The 14028-nt window shown below is 36.3% G+C and overlaps 1 protein-coding gene across 2 annotated transcripts in view; it reads left to right on the forward strand.

Moving 5' to 3' along the window:
* The window catches only part of ANOS1 (anosmin 1), a 140500-nt gene that overhangs the window by 87738 nt on the left and 38734 nt on the right, over positions 1–14028 (forward strand). For both annotated transcript variants that reach the window (XM_064500789.1, XM_026117062.2), the window contains exons 6-7: positions 3281–3410; positions 13350–13552. In XM_064500789.1, the coding sequence (XP_064356859.1) occupies positions 3281–3410; positions 13350–13552 (333 nt within the window). The remainder of the gene's footprint in view (positions 1–3280; positions 3411–13349; positions 13553–14028) is intronic.

Here is a 14028-nt window from a genome sequence, read left to right on the forward strand (position 1 = left end):
CTAGTTGTGGATGATCCAGACTGCAAAGGGAGCACACCGCTGCTCTTTTCTCATTCCAGGAACAGAGCTCATGCACATTTCTGGAAGCATGTGCTACAGAGTATATAGACTACACTCCGTAGAGAGCATATACAGATCTCTGCCTTCTCGCAGTGTGTCTGCAGAAGACAGGTTTTGAGAAATGTGTTCCCATACAAGAATGATAAGAATCCTGACAGCTGTCTTTCCTGAGGGTCTGTCACATGCAGGCAGAAGAGGCTGAATTAATCACTATGGCAGGAGAAGCCTACTCCAACTGACATCTTTCTGAGAACTTCCCTGTCCCTTCTGCATCACAAGAGATGCATGTTTGATTGTGTGATGGACCCGACTGGGGATGTCAGTTCAGAACAAGCTTCAGGATGCCTGACTGACGTTGTGAACTATGTACACCTAATGGGACATACAGGCTGGACACCCTTGAGGGGTGCTGGTAAATAGGAATTTCTATGTCTACAGAGGAGTGTGCCTCCATGGCAGTTTTAGATGTTCCAGGTGGTCAAATTTGTTGTGCGTGGGTGGGCGCATTAGAGTTTATTTTGTAATATCAGCAGCAAGGATGGATATCCAGTTTGACTAAAGTAACTATGTGCACAGCCTTTGGGCTTTCGTTATTCTATATAATGGAGAATTTTACTCATATGCTTCCAGGACACAGATGTATGAGAACTGCAAAAAGCTCAATCATTCAGCTGAGAACTCCTGGGTTATCACAGTACAGGGAAGATGGTGCTCGCTCTTTCATTACTCTGCTTGCAACTTAAGCTAGAGCACATGTACAGAGCAGATAGAGATCAAGAAGGCTGCAGGGGAGGATATGAATTTCTGTATGCCTATATCCATATGCAGTGTAATTATGCAAGGTTGTTGTTTTCATCTTCTTACAAAACATTTCATGATGTTTTGTCAGGGTTCCTCATCCAAAATTTTCATTTTTATTAGTTATTCAAGAGGAAATGGGGCTATAGTTTTAAAGAACTATATTTTAAAGGATTTAATTTTCAAAAAACTTGCTATTTTCCATTTCATGAATCCTTACCGTGAGTGAATTTGCTAATGTGTTCTCAAGTCTCACATAATGATTACATGCTGCCCTTGGCTCAGCCATTATATAAGGTTTTACTCCAATGTAAATTCATGGGGACTTACCCTTGATTTCATTGAACTTTGGATGATGCTGAAGATGGACATGTTGGCCAGTGATTTTGTCTGAGGACTTGCTTATTATAATATTTTTATCTAAATGTGTAACAGGATTGGAGGCCAGCTTCAAAACCTTTCTCTTTAAGTAAATGGATAATGTGTAGCCAAAATAAATAGCAATTCTGATCTGCCAATGATGTAACTGAGGAGTGATTTTTTTAATTTTATCTTTTACGAAAGATATTTTATTCTTTGTCAATATCTTTTATCTTTTCTTTGTTTCATCTTTCATCTTTTGTTTTTTCTTTTAATTAAATTTTTAAAATTTTATACTAGCATTAGAAGATTGTTGTTTAATGGTTTTTTCGATATTCAGGCAGAAGTTCAAGGGTGTAATGAAGTTCAACCTTTTATTATTTAATACTTTTCAGCATGTTGTTTAATGGGCTTATGTTTAATGGGCTTATACAAGACAGATATCCGAAGGACCCTGAATATTATCTTGGCGCCAGATACATTTAAATAGTGAGAACTAAGTGAAATAACTAAACAAAAAATTCAACTTACCATTAACCTAGTTTAAGAATATATATAAAGAAGAAGATGAGGCAGGTAATGAAAGTGTTGGGACTGCTACCTTAGCTTAAGCTAAAAAGACAAATGTGGGAGTCTGAATGGGGAAAGAATGTGAGTAGCAGCAATACGTGGAGTCTCAAACTCTGCACAGCGTATCAGTAAGAGAGCAGGCTATAGTATATGTTTGAAAGGTGATCTTTCTTTTACATATGCACATACATGACATCTTTGTTTCCCTATATTTGGCATGTCACCAAATGAAGAGCTTAAGTACAGGATAGCATCTACAAATTTTAGTGGTCAGTGCTCTAAAAATGTCCCTACTGGATAGCTGCAACACCTCCTTGAACTTCTGTCTGCCTGAGTTAGGTCAGCAGCTGCTACTTTCTTATAGAAATTGAAAACAGAGCAGTGAGCAGGAATTATGCTATGCCTTCTTTGGCAAGTACTTGACATCACTGCAAGTAATATTGAATCCAATACAGGGAAGGTGGTTGAAGTTAGGGAAAACAGAGGTTGTTAAAATAAATTAATATCACCAAATTTTTTAAAGAAATTGTGTGTTTGGTCAGTAATGATGATCAGTGTTTGTAAAATATATTTAGACATACACAAAACATTCGAATTATGGTTCATATGTTATTTTGATTAAAGAAGGCAGTGATTCAGCTGCTTCCAGAAGGCTATGTTCAGTCCTGGTGTTTGTACTGTAGAAAAAGATTAGAAACAATGCAGAAGAGAGCTATATATAGAAGATTAAAGGGGAAAAATGGTAGAGGAAAGCAGGGTGCAGAATGAGAGAGCATAAAGTACCTCCTACTGAAAGGGTTTAGAGTGCATCTCTCCTTATTCCATATTTTTGTGGTTATGGCACTCACCAAGGAAGCCCAAAATTGAACTCAAGACACTAGCAGTCTGAGTGAGTGTTGCAGGAGCAGAAGACATCTATGGTTTGAGAAGACTGCTGTAGAGAAGAGTTAAAGCTATGAGTGTCATTTTGACATAGGTGCCAAAGATCTGAAGAGGACTTACATGTACTACCTGAGGGTTACTGTTTCCTATGAACCAGAAAAGGCAGCTTTTCACAGTGCTGGATTTTGTGAACTCTCCTTTTTCAGAAACTGGAGAAATGAGTCCTCTTACTTGGGGCAGCACTTGATCAGCTAGACACTATACAGTAGTAAAGGCTGTGATATCTGAAAAAGTAATTTTGTGAATTTAACACTTCGGTAGCTTTCTAAAGGTTACTTTTCTAACTTAAATGAATCCAGAGAGACCTGCAATGCACTATAAAATTTGTTGGTTACATGATTTTGTTCACAACTGTAAATTCATTGCAGTTCAGATTGACACTCAGAATAGGGCAAGGTAGTTACATACAGTTTGCCTACGCTTAATAGGCTTCTGCATATTTAAAGATATGTGTCTTCTACCTCCCAGTCTGACTGAGCAGCATTACATGGGAGATAGCACAACTAACCAGGTCAGACCCGGAGAGTAAGCGTGACATTTTCCCCACCAGACTACGGATGAGCGGGTTCAGCTGTTGGACATCAGGGCGAGCAGGTGGTACCAGTTCCGGGTGGCAGCTGTGAATGTGCATGGGACGAGAGGCTTCACGGCACCCAGCAAGCACTTCCGCTCCTCGAAAGGTTAGTGTTTGTTCGCTGTGGCTGACCCTCACCTTTAGGTCACTCACGTGTGGAATGCAACCTGATCTGCTTATTTTTGGGGCAGAAGGCTTTTAACAGGTGGGAGGGTTTTGGTAGTTTTGCTATCAGGTTTAGAAATGGTGTGAGATTTGTTTGAAGTCAGCATATGAATTAAAGGTTAAAGATATCATTATTCTTTTATCAGTAGAGGGTTTCTGTGAATGGACCTCCTTTTAAACTTTTTTAGTACTGTTGGTATTGAAGTTCTGACAACGTGACTCTGATCATCAAACATGTAAGAACTAGGCTTTCAACAGTATGTTATTCAAGAGGTTTCTCTTAATGTTCTTTTTTGTTGTGAGAAATATGTTCTTACCGTATGTTTAGCAGAGATTATTGGAACATATTGTTGCCTGTATTTAAATAATTGCAGCAGCATTGTTCTGATAGAACTGTGGACTCTCTTTACTAGCATACTTTCCCCTTGCTAGCATTGATCATAAGGGCTAAGTGATAAATAGGGTGTAAATTTTAAGTAGCATGTTTCTGTTCATTAGGAAGACATGTCAGGGAATCCAGTGTTGTAGGAATTTTTGTGGCTGTTACTAGTTTTGCAAGGGATGTGTTCTGGTGCTAAAATAACTTTGAAAATGGTGTCTATACCAGTAAATAGTACTGGGGGTGATGGGGGAAATAGGAACTGGAAGTGGATCACCGCTTCTATGAAGTGGTTGGATTTGTCCCTGACACACCTTTGATGCAAGCTAGCTACAGTTTTCCCACATGACTCTCGGTTATAGCGTAGGAGTTAGTGTAGGCCAATAATCATTCCCAACAGACAGCCTGGATGTGGTCACCCTGTATTAAAGAGAGTTACTAATATGGGCATAGGCAAACCATACTAGCTAGTTGACTTTAATGCTGAAGAATGAGACCTGGCACTATTTACTTTACTGGTGTAGGCAAAGTTTCTAATAGATCGATTTCTCTTTGTTTTGGCAGTGACAGAATCTTTGCACTTTTATAACGCACACTTTGCGGAATGCATTCTCTTCTCTTCCTGCAGATAGAGCTATCTTTCAACACGGGCAGTTGCCATGCTGAGTTGACATGCTAGTTTGTAGCTTGTTGTTTGGTCATGTTCAGTCCTAGGAAAAAAATCTTACTTTTATACAGGTGTGCAAGTGCTTCTGCTGTCATGGTTTAATTGCTTACTGAGTAAGTATATGTTCAGATGGATAGTTTTTGAGGCTACAACCACATTTGTGCTAGGAATGTTCATTGGCATAGTTACCCGATTATCAGTGTTACCACAAGCCTTTTAAGGTATAAAAGAAGTATTATTTTAAGAATTTATTATACTTAAGCAGCATGCTGTGTCAGTCACATTGAAAATATAGTTCCTTCAGGCTGTGTTGAGCTTACTATAAGCACTCAGCAGCAGCAGTAACTTTCTCTGCTTTTTTTCATGAGTTGCACTGTAGCAGATATAGCACCATGTTGCTGAACGTGGCACCAAATTTCCTCTAAACTCAGAATATACTTCAGTTGTTTTTCTGAGTTTCTAAAGAGTTCCAAACTATTCTGCTTGGAATTAGTAAAATTGCAATTACATAAAAGTATATCATGATAACATTGAGGTTTTGGCTTGAACTTGACATTTTCAGGCAGGATTTTCAGGCTAGCCACAAGAGTGTATGCTTTGACATACCTCCATTGGTAATGAATATAAGAACATTCATGCTATGCCATACTGAAGGTCTGTATAGCCAAGTGTCTGACCTTAGCCAAAAGTGGGCATCTGGAGAACAGTGTAATAACAGGGTAAGTGTATAGGGATGTTTCTTCAGAATAGTCTCCCAACTGGCAGTGATTTGTGTTTCAGGAGCTTGTGGGTTTGAAGTGATTACATGTTAGGTGCAAGAGTCCCCTTTCTGTGGTCCCTGCGTCCCTGCAGCTACTTCTTGAAGCACTTGCTCTCCTCGACTGCTGCTCCCAGCTGTCTGGTAGGTGGAGAGTGCTTTTAGGGCTCGGTGATAAGGACAGCAGGAGCTGACAGCAGCTCTGCACACTCTTAGAGAATAAACCAAAATAACAAGGATTTTGATAATGGGAGAAAGTACATAACTGGCACTGCTCAAAAGGTTATTATGACCCTCACAGTAACAATTTTCAAATATAAACCGCAACCCTTGACAAAGAATTGTGAGTTGCCAAGCAAACAGCAAGGAGCCCAATTAGCTATCAGCTTCATAGCCAGAATCATCTTAGTTTGGCAAATCATTTGACTATTTTCAAGGCTTTGTCATTGTCAATGGCTATTACAGATGTATCACGCATGCGAACCAAAATGTGCAGAATTGTTATATAGCTCAAATAAAGATGCTGCTAGGTGGTGACTGTCAGGAATGATACTGAGATGCTTCAGTATCTCTTAGTCTCAATGTCTCTGAGTAGGCACACATAGCGGTGACAGTTATAGTGTCATACAGACATTTAATTACTCCTTTGGAGCTTAGTGGGAAGTGGCAGCCCCTGCCTGGCAGAGAGGCAAGAAACTGCTGGTCAGCTGATCAGCATTGTGTAGTTTTTTGAGTGCCAGCATCTACTGGCTCCTGCTGAGCTCCTACAGGCATGTTTAACTTCTAGTTTGGAAAAGGAAAACAGACTTTGGCACACCATCTTTGGAAGGTTGCAGACCGTCTGTGGTACATTTGTGTGAAGTGTGGACAGAAATTCGCATTAGATCTTGTACTGTTTCAATTCCTATCATTGAGCCAAGACCAAGAGAAGATTATTGTATTTGTCAGACTTAACAGAAGTTTTCTTCAAAAAGAAATCCTTTGATCAGGGAACATGACAACAATTTCTAAGACAGTTTCTCACACAAGATGCTGAACTTTCACCGATTGCGCTTAAGTTATAATGAATAGCAATAGTTATATTCATTTTTTTGAAGGCGGCCAAACATGATATGTGATCTGAATCTAGGGAGGAGTATGGCACCACAGAGTCTCTGTCACTAAACATTTTAAGCTGTTAATAAGAATATTCAAAAACATTGGTGCCATAATTATTTAGAGAGAGACTTTTTGTCTGTTACCACCCTACTGTTTATAATATTTTGTTTCTTTTTGAAATGCAAAAATATGATTTCTAAGTAAAGACAGAAAAATAAGATTGTTTTATTCAAAATAATGTTATGTATTCTGAGGTATGTAATTTACATTAACTTTTCCAGTACTAAATTAAACTCCTTATTATCAAAATCAGTTTAATTTCACAGTCATTATAAAAAAGACAAAAACAAGACAAAATAACATTCCAGCTGTGATGACTCCACACCATTTTTCATATCCTTGTTTTGAGTTCTTATCTGTTACAGCTGTTGATACTTCCATACTGTAAACATTTGAAGTGAAGGTTTATTAGCTATTTTACACTGCCTCATGTATTCATTTATAGCATTAATATGTAAATAATAAATAATCAAAGTGACACAGCTGAGATAAATAATTTATGAAATATTCAGAGGTTCAGCAGGGATAGACCATTTGTTTATGCAGTTTATTTCTTTTTTAAAAATAAATGAAGGGTTTCCATATGCCCGTCTGGCATGGCCCTTCACAGAGAATGAAGTGATCTTTCATTTTGCTGAAATACCATCCCAAAATGACAAGATGAACAGATTAGACTATATCTATCTTTTTGGAGGAGAGTGGCTGGAAGATGGAGTAACTACTGTGCCTAGGAGAATGAGTCCTTTCATAAATGTAGGATTCTACCCATGGATTTTCAAATTGATACTGTCAGCTAAAATTGATCAAGATTTTTTAAATATTTTGACCTTGATTTCCATTTTGCTTTTCATTTTTTTTAATACGCTTGCTTTCCTTTTTGTCTTCCACTGAGTGAGCAGCAACAATTTGCAGTAAGAGCAATAAAGCTAACAAAATGCCTGGCAGAATATTTCTGTTCCCAAAAGATACAAATATTTTTTCTTTTCATAATTTGATTAGTTCTCTCCAAACTGCTTCATTTTGCCCTGTAAGGAGGTGAAAACTGTTCCTACAGTCCGTCACAGGAACCCCTTGAAAGAAAAGCTACCTGTGCCTTTCTCACATTCAGTGGGCTCTGGATAGCCTAACCCAACTGGTCAGAAGCTGCTCAGCTCTAGTAATACAACTTGTAATTAACTGCATTCGGGAAAGAGTTTTCTGCCTAATTTCTCTATCTTTGTATAGTATAGGACAAGAGTACACTCAGTAACAGGGTCTGCAGCTAACCAGAGGGATCAATATTAAACATGTCCATGTAATATATTATTTTCCACGTCTGTTGTTAGATACTGTGCCATTTACCCAGGCAAAAAGAGGGTATAAGATCAACACAATGAGCTCAAACCATCAGATCTATCTACCTTGGCTAAAGGTTTCTGTCTTGAACATGAAGGCAGTCATTAGCATACAGAATATAAATTGTCAAGCGAAAGGAAGCAGACAACATTGTTTTCACAGCACATAAGTACCATGCTGGATGTGATTTCATGCATACATTACTGAGTGTTAGTAAAACCAGAACAGACACCCACTCCCAGCAATAAAATTCTTTCTGTTGCTCCTTTGGGACCAATGATTTTTTTATACTATTGCACAGCTGGTTTGTGTGCCATTTCCATCGGGCAAAGCCAGTCCTTCTGCTTATGCATTGGAACTGTTTAGTAGTTGGAAACTTGTCTGTAGTGCAGCTTCAGCAGATTTTTAGAGTTGTAAGGTATAATGTTTAACAGATAGCAATGGCTGATCCATTTTAAATAAATAAAAAAAAGCTTTGTAAAAAAGGGTTTAAATTAGAGTCAATCTTGCTGTCACTTTTACAGCTCAGAATGGGAATTTCAGGTTCCAATGTCCTTATTTCCTTCTATGACATATATTTCAAATCATTTATTGTATTCATTCTAGTTGCCACATTTAAAGTGGACATGGATGCATTTGTGAAGTATATGATATGATTCTTGGGTATAGCTTGCCCATACTGTTTTGTTAAGGTTGCAGAGCACTTCCAGATCTTGGTGAATGAAAAAATGTTGCAAAATATGTCTACCTATATTTAAAATTATGAGTGTGGAAATTGTGCATTTTGAAACAGTGATGGTGTGAGGATTTTTTTCTTTTTGTCTTTTATTAGCAGCAAGGAATCCTCCCTTTTGTGGAATGGAGGCAGTGTTTTGCTTATGATGGCTGAGTAGCCAGCAAGGCAAGAATTTAAGTCCTTTGAGTATACACAAGCCAAATACAATGCAGACAAATGCAGTACTTACTCCATGTGGTGGAACAGCAGCCTCAGCCTTGACCTAATGAAGCTGTCATTTCTAGCTGTGAGAAGTGATTTACTTGTCAGGCTGCTGAGACTAGAATATTTTTCAGATTTGAGGACAACTGTCTGTGCCAATTTCTAGTATATGTGGTGACTTATTTTACTTGAACTGTAGTATAAACTGCAAAAGAAAAGCTGCAACTAGCATCAGCCTTTCTGTAAACCAAAGGATTTGATTTAACATTCAGATAAATTTAAGTATACAAAATTTCTAAATTTGAAAAACTGGCAGCAATTTCCATTTCAGTATTGTTCGTGTATCTGAATTACACATGTGGGCAGTCAGAGGTATCACAGATATAAGAAGAGTAACAGCAGAATGGCCGTTGGCTTTATAGTCAGCAGAATGACAGTTTAGCTTTATAGTTGGGTTAACAAACATCTTATGTATATAGAAGTTCATAATCCAGTACCAGTTATTTTAGACTTTGGAGTATTCCAGCAAATAAGTTGTGTTCTGCTATTCTGTTTTCATAGACATAATCATAACAGAGCACCTTGTAGAAGCATGACTTTTTCATTCAATAATGCAGTAGTGAAGGCTTAAAAAATTTCAGAAAAAAATGAACATCTATTATCTGCTATCTGGCAGGCATACATTACAGAGGAACATATTGTTAAAGCTGTTGTCAATTATGTAAATTCTGTGCTTGTATTTAAGGATGGGTTCGGTGTCGTATCTTTTTTTATCTATTTATCTATCTCTGTTCAGAGATCACAGTATCTTTGCCTCGCTGCTCTTTCTTCTCATCCATTTATTTTGCTGGTGGAATTAAATCTTTTCAAATTAAAGAAAACAAGAATATCCCTGTTTCCTTGGCTCACAAAAGTGATAGTTCTGTCAGTTGTAGTAGTGATGAGCATCATGGAAATATGTAGATAAAGATGAATAAATTAAATAGCAATATTGTAATACTTCAACTTTAAACAATATGGAGTAGATCTTCAGCTGATGCAAAATGCTGACTAAGTGGCCTCATATTTCAGGTAATACGCCCAAATTCCAAGCAGTATTTTACTGCTGAATCCCCACAATCATCTGTTTTTATGATTATATGCAAAACTGTGAGATAAATTAATTTTTGTTCACCTTTGGCCATCTTACTTGCTTCTAGATCATTATCTTCTCCAGTTTTAGTCTACTAGTTTTAAAAAAGCTCTTCTAGAAAATATTCTGCTTTCAAATGTCTCCTCTTTTCATGTCAACTGCAGAATTCCTTTCTTTCTGCCTTCTACTACTCCCTCCACCATTCTTCCTCCTGTTCAAAGATACTTTCGTGGATGACATTTGTTAAGCCTGCAAAACAGAGACTTAGAAGAAAAGAGGCAGTTAGGAAAATATTTGTGCTATTGCTGGTGCTTTATTATTTCACATGTATATTTCCTCAAAGAGGATGTTCTTTCTTTCCTTAGCTAATAGTTACGCAATGAATTATGCATTTTCCTGTGGCAAAGGAGAAGGATGGATCATTTTTCTTTTACATGTTGATCAGCACACTGTATGCTGCCTGGACTGTCTGCTTTCAGTGAACATAGAAGAAATGCTACTGATACAGTGATGTCTTCTGTAACCTGTGCAATATAAAAAGTACAGGGTAAAATCCTGGAGCTGTAGAAGTCAGAAGAAATTATCTATTGCCTTCAGCGTGCACATAGTTCTTCCATACTGTTTTTGTTTCTGCTTATGTCACTGGGAAAAATGAGGCTGTTTGAAGTTACCTGAAAGAAATTCCTGTGGTGCTGAGAAGTTATATAAAAGCTCAATTCTGGTCAAATACAGGGAAAATTACACATTATCTTGCATTCATATGGGGCCAGAAAGAGAAGGTTTATCTCACTTGAAAAAGGATTTTGGAAGAAAATATATTTGATCATTTGCTTTTAGACCTATGAGAAGCTGGTGAATAGAATTTTAAAATATTTTTAAACAGGTAACATGTTTTACCCAGAAGAGCTATTTCATTTAATTTTTAGAATTTTTTTAAGACCTTCAAAATTTTTATAGATGCAGAATGAAGACAAATCTATTTTACAGTTAGAATTGTTTTTGCACATAGGTTGTATATCTGACCATTTCTGTAGATAGATTCTCTGAAAACACTTTAATTCTAACCGAAATGTTATGTATACATAATACATGATGCATAGTACTTCTGGGAGATAATCTGAATAATTCATCTACAGGTAATACGATCATGTTGCACTTCAGGGTATGAATGATTTATTGTCATAAGACTTTGTCCTGTAACATAAAAAAATAACATTTTAAATCAGTGAAGATTAATGTCTAATAAGGATTTTCTTTTTTTGAATCGTGTTTCTGATTGTATTTATTTCATTTAAATGTCATTTAATGTCTACACTTATTTTAGTAAGTAATGGAAGTAGATAATGCATTATGTTAGAGAAATATCCAAGTCATTAGTCTAAAATGAATTATGGTAATATGTCTCTTATATTTATCCCCTCCAATGAAAATACCTTTTAATATGTGTAAGATGGAGTTTTGGGGTATTTCACAAGTAAGGAAATAAGTGTAAGAACAGTGCTTTTCCAAAGGCAAAACAAAGAAAGAAACTGTTTTGCAAGTTGATTAAAAAAAAAAATGAGCAAGTAAAAAGAAATTATGAATTCTGGAAATTCAACTTACTTTTCCCAATAATGAGAATTCCTTAACTCAAATATGCTTTGTAACTTTTATGGCCAAAAGTTTGGTTGAATGAGGAAGTGGGAGCATCTATTACTATTTAACTAAATTGGCATGTGTGAGGAAACAGGAACATCCCTTGTTGTTTAACTAAGACTCCTGTTAAATAACAGGAATAAGCCATTATTTCACATCTGCTGATCTTTAAAAAGGAAATGCTGTCTTTATTAATTGTGGATGTGTCAGTTTTTGTGTCCTAAGTGATGGAATTTTTCAGTGAGACCATTTGTCACAAAGATTATCTGATGAACTTAGTATGCCTGGAAAGTTCATTTAACAGCTCATTTACAATTATAAAAAGATTCAGGTGAACCATGCAGTAAATGAATGCCTGGTGTCCCCTTTGCACACCTCCAGTTTTATTTCTGGCAGTAAGTGGTGGCTCATTTGGCTAAAAGATTATGTGAAAACGATTCTTTTCAATCACATTGTTTTTTATTAGCCACAGCTTCTTAACATGCCTTCATTACTATGAATTTCCTTTACTCTACCTGATAAAAACTTTTAAACATAATTTTCTGAGTTATACTATTTACTTCTAATTTTTTTTGAAGTTTTATTATATTTTTTCCACCAATGTTTTGCTATCGCAGGTATTTAAAAAGATAAGCTTTTTGAAGTCTACTCATTTCAATAAATTGTGAAATAAATGTATAGCCACATTCACTCCTGATAATAACATCTATTATTATGATTCTAAGATTAGATTGAGAATCCCGATGAAAAGTAAAAGTTACTTAAAAGCAAATTCAACCTTCAAAAGCTCAGTGGCAAAATTCCTATGGATTCACATGACTCAGAGCATAAATGGTAGGTCCACAAGGAGGACGAAGGCTCAGTGTAGGAAACTTTGTCTATCAGGTGTCATTGTGCCCAGTGGAGTGCTCAGCCCAAAACCATGTCCTAAATATTCCTTACGATGTGTAAGACACTATACAGCAAACATTGTGTGTGGAGCCATCTGGAATAGCTTCTAAAAATATAGAGTAAAGCTATTAGTCACTTTTTGTTCAGAGATTTCTACACTGAAGCCCTAAAGAGGTTAATTGTTTTTACCAGAGGAAAGATAGGGAGGCATTCGGATGGACTCTTAAGGCTCTTAAACTGCAAAGCTTTGAAGTATAGACTTAAGATTTGGAGCATCTTGGAGGAACAATATTTCAGCATCAGTATATTCAATATCCACCACCATAGGACTTGAACACTCCTCTAGAATAAAAAGTGTCAAGATTTAACAATATATTATGCTCTCATAGAAATATATATTTCTTACTTAAAAGAAAAAAAAATAGCTATCCCTGTGACTTACTTCTGATTTCATTTCTGGTCAGTATTAAGTCCTATGGTGGTGGATACCAAGGCAAGAATTTTCAAGAAAGAGACAACATGTAGAAACACACAATTTAATCATCTGAGAAGCTCTGGCAGCACCAAACAAAATATTTGAAGTTTCCATTATTTGATTCAGGAGTGATATATAGACCCACATATAGAGCATGATCTTTTTACTCATGTTGTCATTTATGGAAAGCAGTGAATGCCAGAAGTAAAACTAAGAAGCTAGTACATCCTGATAAAACTTTGTAACATTTACCCAGATACCAACAACATTCACAGAATAATCACACTTCTAAATGTAAATCCATAATTTTTATTTTAGAAGAGCTTGGATTTCTAGAATTTGCAAGAAGCTATATCACTTATGGGAATTTTTTGCATAAATTTTCTGAAGTATATAGAGTATGTTTAATCCAGCTGTTGTATGACTGGTAAATACGTAAGATGAAGATGATCTTTACTTTACTGAAGATGATCTTTACTTTAGCATCTTTTTGTTGGTTTGTTTTAAATTCCAGATCCATCTGCTCCACCAGCCCCGTCTAATATCAGAATTGCCAATATCACTGCAAACAATGATGGAAGTGTGAATGTAATGATTACTTGGGATCTTCCAGAAGAGCCTGATATCCCAGTGCACCACTACAAAGTCTTTTGGAGCTGGACATATAGCCAGTATGTGATCCCAGCTAAAAAAAAGAGAAGGAAGATTACTGATGGGGTAAGAAAGAAAATAGCAAATGAGACAGAAATATGGTTATGTATTAATTCTGGAATTTTCAGATTTTTTTCAGACACAAAAGAAAGTGTGAATATCAAAAATGTGAGAAGTTGCAATAATTTGAACTTGTGGGAAAGTAATTGTCTTAATTTTTAAGATCACTGACTTTGCAGACAATTTCAATATCTCAGTGCTAATAGTCAATCTCATATTTGATTGAACTTGGAGAGAGAAGTAGATCTCCTCTCTCTTAAAATGCAGACAAATACCACATGAATTTGCAGGGGAGATGAATAGAAAGTTAAATGTTGTTTGTCCTTTAAACTGGAGCTTATTTTACTAATGCTTCTAAAAGATACAGTGCTTATTTTATTTAGAAAGCCAAATGTCATCTATCACATTATTATGCAATATACCAAATAATATTTGGGACAGATCTTAAGCACTATTGAGTAATATAGATTAACCATTAAATA

The sequence above is a fragment of the Dromaius novaehollandiae genome, chromosome 1, assembly GCF_036370855.1.
Source record: "Dromaius novaehollandiae isolate bDroNov1 chromosome 1, bDroNov1.hap1, whole genome shotgun sequence".
In the NCBI taxonomy this organism is placed as follows: domain Eukaryota; kingdom Metazoa; phylum Chordata; class Aves; order Casuariiformes; family Dromaiidae; genus Dromaius; species Dromaius novaehollandiae.